General features: G+C 43.8%; 2 protein-coding genes across 6 annotated transcripts in view; one reads left to right on the plus strand and one right to left on the minus strand.

Moving 5' to 3' along the window:
- LOC307034278 (peripheral plasma membrane protein CASK-like) overlaps window positions 1-14,741 on the minus strand; it is a 46,380-nt gene that overhangs the window by 11,021 nt on the left and 20,618 nt on the right. For 3 of the 5 annotated variants that reach the window (XM_079673035.1, XM_079673034.1, XM_079673032.1), the window contains exons 5-16: window positions 12,147-12,252; window positions 10,939-11,016; window positions 10,774-10,846; window positions 6,733-6,835; window positions 5,535-5,710; window positions 5,225-5,347; window positions 4,096-4,179; window positions 3,709-3,808; window positions 2,330-2,347; window positions 1,073-1,194; window positions 828-905; window positions 577-657 (exon numbers count right to left, since the gene is read on the minus strand). In XM_079673035.1, coding sequence (XP_079529161.1) covers window positions 577-657; window positions 828-905; window positions 1,073-1,194; window positions 2,330-2,347; window positions 3,709-3,808; window positions 4,096-4,179; window positions 5,225-5,347; window positions 5,535-5,710; window positions 6,733-6,835; window positions 10,774-10,846; window positions 10,939-11,016; window positions 12,147-12,252 — 1,142 coding nt within the window. The remainder of the gene's footprint in view (window positions 1-576; window positions 658-827; window positions 906-1,072; window positions 1,195-2,329; window positions 2,348-3,708; window positions 3,809-4,095; window positions 4,180-5,224; window positions 5,348-5,534; window positions 5,711-6,732; window positions 6,836-10,773; window positions 10,847-10,938; window positions 11,017-12,146; window positions 12,253-14,741) is intronic. The other 2 variants (XM_079673033.1, XM_079673036.1) reach the window with 1 other exon arrangement.
- Window positions 7,582-9,981, plus strand: gpr34a (G protein-coupled receptor 34a). Its single transcript, XM_079673044.1, has 2 exons — window positions 7,582-8,150; window positions 8,569-9,981. The coding sequence occupies exon 2, from the start codon at window positions 8,613-8,615 to the stop codon at window positions 9,849-9,851; it is 1,239 nt and encodes a 412-aa protein (XP_079529170.1). The 5' UTR covers window positions 7,582-8,150; window positions 8,569-8,612; the 3' UTR covers window positions 9,852-9,981.

The following is a 14,741-nucleotide window of genomic DNA, read 5'->3' on the forward strand; positions in this document are numbered from 1 at the left end:
CCATGCTTAAACCCTTCACATCCATTCTACTGAAGCACTGAGGCAGCCAGTCGGGTCAAAGAGCAACGCGGGCTAATTGGATGCAACCGGACCCCTGGCGCTGTGACTGAATCGTCCTTTATGTGGGCTCCCTATAGTTGCATAGATAGTACCTTTAGACATTTAGCTGCAGTTCAATTTTGCAAGTGACAACAAATTAAACAAACGCAATACAGACGACTGTCCATGCATTAAAACACTCTTGAAATTACACCTTTACTCAATACGGGCCAAACTGTTTCTCAATAGTTATACCTTAACATGGCGTCCAAGTGCGTCAGCTTTAAATCCAAATATACTCTTTAATTGTCCTTCTTGTCCATTTCAGCCTCTACGCTCATCTGACAAAACTCCTCCTGCCTCCTCCTCGGCTCTCTCCCCTCTCCCCGTGTCCGTCCCTCCCCCGTCTCAGGTGCTAAGGAGCTTTGTGGACTTTGCGAGAACCCTATTTTCTGACACCATATGTTGTAACCTCCCACCCCAGTACCGTATGCCTTGAGTGCACATGGGCCAAAATATATCTACATCTTTCCCCACCATGAAGTGTGGCTGTGTGAGGATCCTCCTGAGCTCCTTGGCCTCCATGTTCTCGGGGTAACAGGAGAGCGTTTCCAGTACCTGGTGAGGAAAAATAAAGGAAAAACAGGTGTCAACAGAAACCTAGAAAGCTTTTAGGATCCCAGAAAATGATCTCAGCTTCGAACGACATCAATGAGGTCCCTGTTTTAAATGTGTTTCCCGGATTTAATTTCGTGTTCTTTCGTGAAAAGGAGCAGCCGGTTCCTCACCTCTTTGGCTCGCTGCACTCCGTCACTCGGAGGGTTTCTGATCTGAGGGGACGACCTGCTGTTGATTTTGTCATAGAGCTGAAACGACAAGCAAGCGCAGTTTCATCTCGTTAGACAAGGAAAACCCACACAATATGAATTGTACAGGCTAGTACATTAAAAGGTGCATTAAGGACTAGTAGTGACAATAGCTAACTCTTGACTTGTGATGCCCCCTACTGGTCGCTTTTGGGATTTCTACTCACATCTAACAGGGTGTGGAGGTGCTGGTCCTGGAAGACGCTGTGCAGGAAGTCCATGTCTTTCTCGCTGCAGTCCGTCAAGGCGTGAATCTCCTCTAGACTGTCCAAGACCTGCGACACTGCCCCTGAAAACACACGTTATACACTCGTATGAATACAGTGAAACACACGCCCACTGTTACACCCAGCAGTCGCTGCAAAACACTCGCAAAACTACACAAAACGCAAAACACTGAACATCAACGAGCAAAGAATAAAGCAGAAACACCACACAAAGAAAAAGACAAGCAAGACATCACAACAGAGTACACACACACACAGACACTCAGAACGATTTAACCCCAAGTACCTGCTGCATCGCCCACACATGCAGCAAAACCAGAGAAACAGCGGTATACGGCATCAATAAAAACATCAGAGGAAAGTGACTTCAAAAAAGTCACAGTGTGGAGGAAGGGTGACGAGCAGTACGCCCAGGGAAAAGGCAGAATATTAGAACACATACATGACAGTGGGAGGAAAATTGACCTGTTCTTAGAAAGCAAAGTGAAGCGGGAATATTTGAACGTTCATTCAGATATTTAGCCATAAAACCAGTAGTTTTCCCGACATCAACAGAGTCTGCGTTTGCCTAACAATCAAATACTCTTTGGAATACCAGATGCACGTGTAGAGAATCATCCCATTCACCAAGAGGTGGACTGCTGGGCTAATGAGGGGATTTGAATGAATAATTACTGCGAGGCGTGACACACGAAAAAAATGTATAGGTGTTAATTACTTTAGGAAAATCTTGTTGCAGGTCTGTTAACATGCATGTGTAAACACAGCCGTGAACAGATCAATAATAGAGTTAAGTACTGTATTTCTCTAGGAAATTAATCCAACTAAATAATAATGATCTCCTGTTCACAATTATTCTGCACCATCCGTTTGAAAGACTGAACAGTCAGTCAACTTATTACAGTCACTGTCACTTTAAAATAAATGTTATACTCTTGTTTTGCTAATCGAAAAAAGTAACAATCACATTATATGTAGCAGACGGATTCTCGTGCATGGAATAATTACAGGTCAAAATGTAGCATTAGGGTTAAAGTAGAGAATTCCAGAGACGGACAGGAGAGAGGGAGACAGAGGGAGCCATGTTGCAGGATTATAACCCATTCATTTAACACTGAGGGATACATGCAGCTAAAAAGCATCATGATGATTTTGCAAATCATGAGTCTAATGGCAGGCGGGGAGAGGGATACGTACTTTCAGCAGCTAGCAGTCCTACAGACAGCACGGCAGAAGAAAAACAACACCAAACAAAGATTAGAGGAGGTGCAGTGCAACTAAAGATGTAACAAACCACAGAGAAAGTAAAGAGAGAACAGGCAGAGACACTAAAGAGTCAGTGTGAGGAAGCAAAGGGGCGATCAAAGGAGCAGAGGGGGAAATCAGAGAGGAACATTCGCAAAAAGCAGCAAAACTAGGAAAGCTCTGCAGGAGGGATTCCCACAATGAGGGGGCTGCAGTGCTAAAGGGCTCAGGGAAATATTGTCGTGCAGTTTTTATTTATAAAAAACGTTAGCTACTCAACAGCGAAAGCTATTTCATTATGACCTGGTGAAATGACCATGGAACAGCGCGTGAGTCGTTGCATTTCTACGGTCAAGCCTGACACGTTTAAAGCTAATATAAACTAACCTCAACACTGTGATACAAACTGCATGAAACGTTACTCCGAGCAATATTGTAACGAAAAGTTCAAAATATACCTTAATATATATGCTGTCAGAAATGTTGTATACATTTTAGAAGAAAATATTGTGAACATTGTATTAGAAAAATAACTATATATTGTAAAAACACTATGAAAATAAGACAATATTGTAAAAATAAGCTCAAAAAATTACTAACAAAAAAAAAAAAAGAAGTTTTTAATAATAATAAACCTTTGTTGATTCATTCACATGAAAACCAGAAAGTTACTTTATGGGGTAGGTCTCCAATAAAGAAATGAAGACAAAGTCAATAACTGCAATACACTACAAGCCTTCCTCTGGTCCACGGGGCTACATTCAAAGAGAAACCGGTCACCAGGAAGCTGCAGCAGACTGCCAACTCTGCAGAATGGACGTACGACACATCTACCTGCAGCGGCTACACGTTAACCTCAGCACACGATGTGAGGAGCTTTGCACAAATTAATCAGGGGGTGATATAGTCCACATCTACAGTTTATAACAACGGTGGTTTCCGCATGCTGATAACTACTGACGGCTACTGCCTGCACTCTTTTCCTCAAAGGAAGTGAAAGTCTGTGGCTGAGACAGGGAAGTGAGGCTGTGAGGCAACATCTGTCTCCATCTAAACACAAGAAGCGCCACACAGACAGCTGGAGAACACACCAGAATAGAAACCACCAGAATAGAAAGAGCTTGAAAAGTGAATGTGTGCAAATGTTTGCTTCATCCTTGACCTCACATGGCACAACAGTGGATGACCACATTAAAGGGGAACTAACTCTTATTTGCATACAAACCGAATCATCGAAATTACTGTATTTATGGTCTTTTAGGTTGCCCAATCTGAAAATAAATTGTGTGTAGAGGTTAGCAACTAAAATAGAGTTCTTTAGTGGGATATACCTGAGGAGGTGGGGTCATCTGTGTAGTCATGAAGCTCCTCTGGGGGGTCTCCGTAGTAGGAGTTAAACTTGTGGCTGGAAACGGCTGCCAGCACTGCACCCTGGGACACACAGAATCAGAATCCCTTTATTAGTCCCACAGAGGGGACATTTGCAGCGTTACAGCAGGAAAGAGCCACAGACCGCTTAGTGTTGCATATCTGAAATGCGTTCCACAGAGGGGAACAGCAGCTTTTACACCAAGCCTTTTTAACCACATGTCTGTATATGAGGGCTGTTAAAGAGACACACATTCATCTGGGTTATGAAAAGCAGGTGCACAACACTGTGGAGGAGTTTGCACCTCCTCTCATATCAGATTCAATCTCTGACTCTGTGTTCTGCTGACCTTCAGCTTCCTCCTGCCGTTGAACTTCCTCAGCTGCTCCACGGTCTCAGGCAGGTGGATCTTGTAGGCATACCTGTCCCTCTCCTGCACACATCAAACACAGATACTCACATCAGTTCAAGAGGAGGGTGAAAACACACAGGGGGGGGGGGGGGGGGGACCTTTAAAGCAGTGTCAGGACAGATATGAAAGCAGAGCTGTGGTTCAAAGCAGAAGGAAGTGCTCGAGTGTCAGCATCTGTGAGACAGTGGTTTAAAGGTGACAAGGGGCAAAGGAAATATCCACACAGCATGTTACTCTTCTTTATTTGTTTTGGTGTGTGTTGCTGACAGTTCTTGTGAATGTTTTGGTAATGTCCTGTGTGTGAACCACTATTAATAAGTCAACTATTCACAATACCAACCCTTTAGTTTGTTTTCTACTGATTTGAATGTCTTTTTATTCAATCACTTCATTCCTGATATATTCACTTCTACTGGTATTATGCATTCTTATTCATCACAAAGCTGTTTATAAGCGTTGAAGTGGGGTCAGTACCTTCTTATTTTGCGTTGGTGATTCACTTTGTTTTACCTGTCGTGTATGAACAGTGCTATATGAATAAAGTCTGGTCGTTTCATTCGATACGTGCTTTACAAGTGATTTTGACTTGACTTTAAAACAACAAATTATAATATAATCCCTTAAATTACAGTGAATGTATTTCTTTGAGCCCTTTTTACTTAATAGGATAATTCATGTTTGTTTATTTGTCTTGGATTAGATTTACCTCATTATTTGATACGTATATTAAACTGGGATTTAATTTTGTTTTTAGTGTTTGTTGATTTTTATGTGTGCACTTACATAGCGCCTAAAATCTGCCAAAAATAATCTCGTCTCTTGTTGAGATTAATGTATTTCTATGTACGCTTCTTGTTCCAACTTCTGCATTTATTTTTGAAACAGCAGTACTACTGGCAGCTGTGTGTGTGTGTGTGTGTGTGTGTGTGTGTGTGTGTGTGTGTGTGTGTGTGTGTGTGTGTGTGTGTGTGTGTGTGTGGGTGTGGGTGTGGGTGTGTGGGTGTGTGGGTGTGTGTGGGTGTGTGTGTGGGTGTGTGTGGGTGTGGGTGTGGGTGTGTAATCCTGCCTTCAGCCAGGGGTGGTTGAGGGCCTCGTAGACGGTGATCCTCTCGGCGGGGTCCAGCATCAGCATGCGTCTCACCAGGTCCTTGGCGCTCTCAGAGATGTTCGCCCACTGGCGGGGGTTCATCTGCACGAGTAGAGACACCCAAACACACGCATACATAGGAGGACACTTTTAGACACGTGTATTGGGCAAACCACTGTCATCAGATCGCGATAAAGAACGCTGGAAGGAGTCAGTAGAGTCCAGTGGATCCGTACCGTGCGGCGGAAACACAACGGACAGTGACGTCGGCTCGTCAATGAGCTCATACCTTGTATTTCCCCTTGATGATAGCCTCGAACAATCGCTCCTTGGTGCCGTAGAAAGGCAGGCAGCCGGAGAGGAGGATGAAGAGGATGACTCCGCACCCCCACACGTCCACCGGCTTCCCGTACGGCTCTCTCTTCACCACCTCTGGAGCCATAAAGTGAGGAGTACCGACTCGACCTGAGCAGCGCAGACAGGGAGAACAGTGACTCGGAGTTTAAGTGTGACTGTAAAACCAGAGCATGGGGGAAATGCTCTCTAACGGCCCGTCCACACAGCAGCTTTGAAAAAATCTTGAAAATCTTGGAGGTGGGCGTGTCTGAAAGCTCGGGGATTTTTTGCAAGCAACGCGACCAACAACCAATCACATGAATCTCCCACCCCGACATACAAAGCAATAGCAATGTTAAAACGAAGTAAACTGTATATAAAATCCCCAAACAGGCGAAAACCTACCAGTTTCACCCACTGTCTCTGCCACCTCCCTCCATGCCTGGTTCCTCCGGTTTGTATCCCGGTAAATAGTTCTGGTCGTAAAGAACCGGGTGATTTGCTACCGGATAATTTGTCGTTTGGAATATGAGGAAATGAACTGCGGTCTGGCTCTCCCAGCTTGCACGCGGTTTGATTGGCTAGTGCTTGTACTGTCAGATTTGCATAAACGGGATTTGATTGGCTGACGCTTCCAGCTCAGCTTCAAAAGATGAACATTGCTCAACTTTTGAATCCAGAAAATTCTGGAAATCCTGGAAATCTTCGCTTTGCTTCCCCACAATGCAGTTCGGCGAAAAGCGAGGCAAAGTGACGTCATCCCATTCAAAGTCAATGGGCAGAGAAGCGTTGGAAGATTTTTTTTAAAGCCGCTGTGTGGACAGGGCCTAATGGTATAAGGATGCAAAGGCGTAAATGCGAGGATTTGGGTTTTCCCTTTCCTGTAGGGTTTTGCGTGTATGTCGTATACGATCGGACACATTGTACGTGATGGCTAAGGGGAGGGACATCTCTAAGCTATGAGACAAATAAACAGCTTTTTGAACATTACAGCATTTGAAAATGTTACAGCGCAGTGAAACACTAATTCAAACCTGAACATTAGCAGAATATGTCCTCTTTAAATGGGTAGAGAATACAAACAAATGGTGTCTGTCAAACTAAAGTTGCTCTTAGCATATGCAGATATACAAAGTGGAGTCCTACTGTACCTCCAGCTACTAAACCAGACTCTCCCAGCTGTATTGCCACTCCGAATCCTCCCAGCTTCACTGGAGCAGAGTTCTCCTTCGAGGCCAGCAGCACGCAGTGAGGCTGCAGAGGAATAAGAGAGAGGCAAAGTTAGAGGAACATGTCAAACACATTTTACATTTCAACAGGTCAAATGTGGGAAATTCACTTCGAACGATGCCCCGCACAATATCTGCTTACACGCATGATTATTGTTTCTGCTGACATCAACAAATATTCTCTGCAATTCTTCATAACCGCGCAGAGCATTGTGCAAAAGTGCAGGATCTAGCATCTTCGATCGCTGGTTAGAGAGCCACGGTTTCACAATGACAACTCGACATGCAGAGCTGTGACCACACTCATGCAAGAATTTCAAACTTGAGATAGTGACAAAAAAGTAAAAAAATTGGTAGAGCAGCAATCACAACAGAGGCCGTGTTTGAATCCAAAGAAGGGCTTTATTGCTACCAAACTTAAAAACACGTTCAAAAACACAAATGCTAACGGAGCCGGGCCGCTAACCGACTTACAAAAACTGAAAAACTCTGTGGGCTTTGTCTCAGAGTGATCAGCACCAGGTGTGTGGGTCTCCACACCTGCTCCCAATACACCCCACCTGTTGGGAATGTAGGTGCCCCCCACTACCCTGCTGCCTCTCAGCCTCACGATAGTTGAAGCCGTTGGACAGCTGCTGCGTGAGGTGTTGCATTTTACCGATAACAAATAAGGTCCTGGGATCGGAGCGCTAGGTGAACGTCAGGGATTGTAGAGTTGTCTGTCACCGTTGTTGGGAATATATGTTTTATTGGCGATATCGCACACAAATGCTGAACAGACAAGATTAGTGTCGCTGTGGTGGGCACGCAACATTAAAAACGACTCTTCTTAGTCAGATGAATTCAGTGTACTGTAGCTCGTGAACCAGGCGGTGTGGTGGGCTCACTTCCTGTCTTAATACTTTGTGCACTTCTTGTAATATGGAGAATTGAAAGGTAGAGGGAGGGGGTGTTAACCGGGGCGTGCAAAATTAGAGAGATGCAGCCAGCGAGAGAGGAAGAGAGAAAACAAGAAGCAGAGAGGAGAAGCAGACTGAACAGAGACATCTGAGGGGGAAGAGGGTGAGAATAGAGAAGGACAGGACACAGACCGCTACAGAGGAGGACTGGAGAGAGGAGGAAGAGGAGATTCCAACTAAAGGACGTGAGAAAGGAGTGTGCCGGATTTGTGACTCAGTCAGATAGTGAAGAAAAAAGGACGGGTTTCGCATTTGATCAGATTAAAACAAATTCATGGAGGTTCAACAGACGGTGGATCGCTTCGCTGCTGCAGCTCTCGACACTTTCCCACACATTCAAAGTGCAGCTGTGCTGAAATCTCTCCGGGAGGAATATTGACGGTGAGTGTTCTGCTCTAATCCAAACATCTGTGGCTTTGACTCGACTTATGTATTAGCGTGCACTTCTCTTCTTTACTTGAATACCGGGGAGAGGAGTTTAGGAGTTGAATAGGCGTGCAAATTGCAATTAGATGTGAACCCAGATCCACTGACCTGCAAGAACTTATTTTTGTTCAGAGAAACATTTATTTATTTTCCCTCGGTTCTTGACCTTTTTAGACGGCATTACATGAATGACTATAATTTTCAGTATTACATGAGCAACCTTTAAACACCACGACCCACGTACTACTCACCTGGGTGTGCGTTACTCATGAACTACGTAGATGCACTGTCACAAAGGGAACTTCACTTTTTTTTTTTTCAATGCAAAAACTTTTTAATAAACTGACGAATGTCTTTTTGGTTTTGTTCTCAGAGTCAAAGGACCAACAACTCTGAAGTCGCCACTCTTCCGACACAATGACCACCACTTCCTCTTCCTTCCTCTTCGCTCTGTCAGCCTCTTCCTCGTCTAACTCTTCTCTTTCTACCTCGAGCCTCCCCGTTTCGATGTTTACCGACACCTCGCTTCCTAATTCCTCTTCCTCAAACCAGATTAAGTGTTCGTTTGATGACCACGCCCTCCGTCTGCCTCTCGCCGTTCTCTACTCCCTGTTCTTCCTGTTTGGGCTTGTGGGTAACCTCTTCGCCCTGTGGGTCTTCCTTTTCCTGCATTCAAGCCGCAACTCTGTGCGTGTGTTTCTCATAAACTGCGCCGTGGCTGATCTGGTGCTCCTGGCCTGTCTGCCCTTCAGGGTTTTCTACCATCTCAATGGAAACCACTGGGCGCTGGGGTCCGTCGCCTGCAAGATGGTGGGAAACCTTTTCTACATGAACATGTACATCAGTATCACGTTACTGGGGCTCATCAGCTTGGACAGATACCTGAGGTTGAAGGGGAAGGGCAGAGCGCGGAGAGGCGTCAGGATGACCCTGTGGGGGCGCAGCCGGCACTGGAGCTGGTTGGCGTGCGGCGCTCTGTGGGGGCTGTCTCTGGTGGCGCTGGTGCCCATGATTGCTACAGCAGAGGACAAAGACTTCCAGGGCAAGTGCTTTCAGTACAAGCAGCGTAGCAGCAAAGCCAAAGGGAAGGCTTACTTCAACGGCGTGCTGGTGCTGTTGTTCTGGCTCGTCTTCGTCATGCTGGTGGTCTCCTACGCCAAGATCGCTTCCCAGCTGATGAAGGTGTCCCGGGACAAGCCGGACCTTCCCAACGCGCACAGATACCAGCGCACCGCCAAGAAGTCCTTCTTCGTGCTCTTCCTGTTCACCATCTGCTTCGCGCCCTACCACGCCTTCCGCCCCGTCTACATCATCTCGCAGCTGAGCGAGGCGTTCTCGTGTGACTACTTAAAGCTAGTGGACCGCACCAATGAGATCATGCTGTTATTCTCCGCCTTCAACAGCTGTTTGGATCCTGTCATGTACTTCTTGTTGTCCGGCACAGTGCGCAAAACCGCCCTGCGAGCGCTTGGACGCCGACTCGGCAACCGGTTCGTCTTCCTTAACGACGCGACGTCAAACAGCTCGACCACAGAGTTCAGACGAGGTTCTGTGCCTATGGCGAACACCCCCTCGGGCACCCCCAGGACGAGCATCTGCATCATCAACTCCACCCTGCGCCGCACAGGACTGAACGCGGTGCCGGCTACTGGATAACAGGGATGACGTTATCTGACTTTTCAAGCATAGTCCGGACTGTTTGGACAATTCTTTGTAAATCGAATCAATGCACATATCTTAATATTTTGTGAAGACAATAAATGTTTTGTTTACCGATTACCTTCAATCTACCAGTTGGTTTCTAACTTCCTGTTCTGCGTGGGAATTTCAGTTCTCATGTTATGCCTTCAGTGAACTGTGAGAAGCACTTCTAAGAATACAAGCTGTATCAGAGAGAATTGGTACATTAGTTATTCATCTGTGGTGTGGTATTTCAAAGAAAGGAGAAGTATGGATAGAGACATTTAGTTTCCTTCCCCTCACAGATTCAGCTTATGTTGTGACAATTGAAATTAGGAAATGGTCTTGCTAAATTGTTCCAATTGTGTTAAGAGGCAGCAACCTGCCACTCTCAAGAGAGTTCAAACAAACACCGAGTAGGAATGTGCGACTACCGTTTCCCCCAGGTTCGACCCAGCACACAGCGGTTGGTTTTAAACTGAAAAGAAGGCCGTGTTGATCCCTTTGGGGACCGAGTAGTCAAGTGGTAGTGATAGTGTGAGGATCAGAGGCCATCTGCTGTGCTAGTGTCTAATGCCTAGGTGGCTAATCCTGTTGAAATCACTGGTTGGTCTAATCCGACTAGAAGAACTCTTAACGCACAGGTTTTCAAAATGCAATGGCTTCAAGGTTGCTGGAGTAGTTTGTTCTAAAAGCCACATAAAAACTAGAAGATAAGGCAAAGAGCGTGGGTGTTTGAACATTTCTCGTAAACTGTGTTTGACGTTTTTTTCACCCAAGGACATTTAAGATACCATCTCCTTCACACGTCATATGAGAGTTTGTGGCATTTAAATAACCCTTTAAGGAAAAAGGTTTTCCACAGTTAGTTAAGCTGGTGTTTTTGAGTGGATCTCACCTTTACATCGCGGTGAATCACATTGTTGTCGTGGCAGTACCGAAGCGCCTCCAGAATCTGCCTCATGTAGTGGCTGGATGCAGGGAGAAACAAGACACCCGGGAGATCATTTGGGGCATCCACAGAAAATGTTCATTAATATTTAAAAAGCCCTGTGTGTCCTACCTGGCCACTGCTTCGCTGTACACAAATCCAGCATCAGCTCTCTTCACAATTTCAAAACACAGATCTGCTCCGTCCATACTAAGAGAAAGAAAGAAATGAATTGACTGATTATAAACCAGAGTTTTCCCACAGTGCCTAAATCTATATCACTCAGGGAGCCATTTTATGAGCTGCTGTCATCGGCATAAACACAAAGGCAGTGTATTTTCATTATAGCACTTCTCAGACGGTAAGAATCCTAGGGAAGCTTTCTGGAGGACATGTGATTCACAACATCCACACAGAGGAAAACAAATGACCCCGGCAGGGTGAAAATGAATAAAAAGCAGAGAGCAAGGCTGAATAAGTATTTGTGTCTAGTTGCCATATTTCCCCCGGGTTATCGTAGGGCTGCTCGATTATGGCAAAAATCATAATCTCGATTATTTGGGTCAACAATTGATATCACGATTATTAAAAACCGATTATCCATTTACTTTGAAAACATCCATTTATTGAAAAAAAAAATGTGAACAGTATGTTTTTAGCAGTTGATTACCCTGAACTTTAAGTGTAATTCAACTAGAAAACCAATAATTCTTTTTTTTTTTTTTTTATAAATAAAAATAAAATAAATAATCGTTTTATTTCGATTTCATAATCGTTGCAAGCCAAAATCATAATTGCGATTAATTGAGCAGCCCTTTTCGGCATCAAAAGGTGGAGCCATTTTTGTATTCTTTATATAGCACTGCTGGATATGTTAAACAACAATTATCAGATACACAGTCAATATGTATACGTCATACTTTGGGGGTGTTGAGTGTTTATGATTCATATGTCTTCTCTTTTTGGCAATATCTGATAATAGCCTCTTTAATTTCCAACAAAAACAATGCGAATATACCACAAACACTGAGGCATAGCTTTTCAGGTGGAACCCAACACTTTGGTTATAACACATATTGGGTTCCCACCAAAGTTACACATGTACTTTAACAACTAAAGGTATGTGGGCTGGTAGTGTTGGGGACAAGGTGTGAAAACTCTGTCTCCTATTCAGACGATCACACCCCATATATATATTGTGAAACCAGCATCTTGTACGTGGGACTGATCAGCTGTGATGCTGGGTAAAAATAAGTTAGGGGTGAGGAAGTTAAGAAGGAAGACAATGTATAATAACAAAACCTAAAGTGGTTAACATGGTGCCTGAGGGACAGACTTACTATTCAAAGACCATGTAGAGCATGCCGTCAGAGCTGTAGGTCTCCAGCAGCTCCACGATGTGCGGGTGCTTCAGCATGTGGCAGATACTGGCCTCTCGCTTCAGATCTACAAGAGACAAACCATACCATGAGACGTTACGTCAAATAATGTAATCAGGATACAAAAAAAGGAACTGGATTTCCTTATAGTTACATAAACAAAGATGCCATCAGATTACTGACGCCTACTGCCTGAATCTGCTTTCCACTTTCTTTGCTTAATTTGTACTTCTTTTATATTCAGTAGTTATTTATACATTCATAACATAGTGTGAGAGACCTTTTTGAACATTGAAGCATGTAAACATGTCACAGTAGAATAATAAAATACATATATACATTAGTTCACATTCATAAACTGCATGTGTTGCCTCTCTTTATCAGGTGCTGGTTAGCTGATGAAGCATCAGTAAATCTCTTCTGCACTGAAACAATCTCCCTGATTTATCGGTTTCATTTTGCAGGGCTTTTTAAATGAGCTTCCTCTGCCGGCTCATTCAAGGACTTTACGTTCTCCGTGAGAGCAGCAGCTCCGGTTTTAAAATGTCTGACTCTCCTTGTAGGGGTATTTGTCATTTCCAAAAACACTTGCTTTACATTATGCGGCTAAATGTCAACGCCGAGGAACAGATATGACTTTGGGCTGTTTCTACCCAAACATATGAGGTTCAACCCCCACCCTTAACACTCTCTGCATTATTGAAGCCTTAAGCACCTGCCTTTTTCATATATCGTAATGCATTATTTATGCAAAGGTGGAATGAGGACGATACATTTATATAATTTAGAAAACATCAGATGACATTTAGGAGAGAAAGCTCCCTGATGTTCATTTCAAATCCTCACCACCAGAGGGCGTACAAAACTTTTTATTTCCACATTTTCTTTAAACTTTAATACTGAGCACATAAGGTGAGCATGTTGGGCCGACAGACAAGCTGGTGTTTAGCAGACATACGCCAGATGTAAGGCCGCTACAATGCCAATTTCATCGCACATTTAAATGCAGATTTGGCTAACAGCACAATTACTACATTGCTCTGTGAACTCTACTGAAAAAAAAATCTTAAATAACACACTGCAGGAAAGGGAAGCCCCAAAAAAGCATTATAGGGCCTCTTTAAACAAAAGGAAATAGTGAACAAGTGTTAGAAGAGGCTGCTAATAAGAGCTGACAGACATGATGTGCTGTTGTTGAGCTACTCACTCCATAAAAAGCTCATTTACACACTCCAGCCCCCATCTGCATGTCTACTGTTCTCAGTGTGTGTGTGTGTGTGCTCATTGTGTCGTGACAGACCAGTATCATTATGCAACAGAGAGAAATGTCCCCGATACAGAGCCCCTATTCTACTGTTCCTTTGCTTTCATTATTCCTCCTCATCCCGTCTCATTGAGTGTCTATTCTCCAGTGTAACTAACAATGATGCCCAGTGTCCGCACCGCAGCGAGGAACCCTCTCAGAGAGCCAGAGGGGCCTGGAACAGCCTGAATGAAAGCAATGCCATTCACTGGGCGGGATCCAAATCAATTCTCACAGGGAAGGTGTAGGGCTAGACTCCAGCTGGTAGATCATTCATTCTCATATAGGTGCAATCTTATTATAGAGTGATATCTGCAGGATAGGGGTTTCTCTGCACAACAATGCTGGAGAGTAAGGCCCACTTTATAATATGAATATGTGTACATAACGTAGTCAGGATACAATCATTTATTTCCTTACAGAATGAGAAATATAAAGAACTTTTGAAACATTAAAGCATGTAAACATGTCACAGTGAAGCACAAAATAAAATACGATCCTGAAAATGAGCATAATTTGTCCTTTGAACCCATAAAGCGAGTGTTTGCTCTCTACATTTACCTCCATTATATTCTGTTAATCCTGCACTCTGCTTTTTATCAATACTCTGCCCAATCTCTAAATTACACCATTAATCAAGTGTCTATCCACTCCCCTCACACACACAGATATATTCATACAAAACTTGTTTGGAACTCAGTCTTTGCTTCTTTTGAATGCTGACGCGGTCTATTTTTTTTTAACAAGCTACGGTGTGTGTGTGTGTTCCCAGGATACCACTCCAGCGCTCTACCTCTCCACTTTGAGTCCACTTGCTTCTTTTGTGACTTTTTTAAAATGTCAGCAATGTGGGTGTAAAAAAAAAAAAAAAAAAGGTACAGTTCTCTTCTATCCTCGGTTCAACTTTGACTGACTGGCTGAAACTCACCAAATGGGAATGCTGATGTGCTGCATTTTCAAATGTAATCTCTGAGTTGTGCAAAAATAAAGTAACTGTTATGTTTGGAATTGTCTTACAGCTGTCTAAATGATAAATAAACTGATGTTTTTATGGAAAAAGAGAGGAATTTTAAAGCCATTTGGTAGAAGATTTATATTTTTAAGTGAATACATTAAGTCTGAGTAACGAAAACATACATATGTACACCATTGTCCTTCATTTCCTTGTCTTGCTGTTATTGGCTACCCTGCTTATCTCTGACTGGGCCATCACAGATGGCACTTAGTGAACGCCAACATTAGCAGCAACACAC

The sequence above is a fragment of the Notothenia rossii genome (genome assembly GCF_949606895.1).
Source record: "Notothenia rossii genome assembly, chromosome: 3".
In the NCBI taxonomy this organism is placed as follows: domain Eukaryota; kingdom Metazoa; phylum Chordata; class Actinopteri; order Perciformes; family Nototheniidae; genus Notothenia; species Notothenia rossii.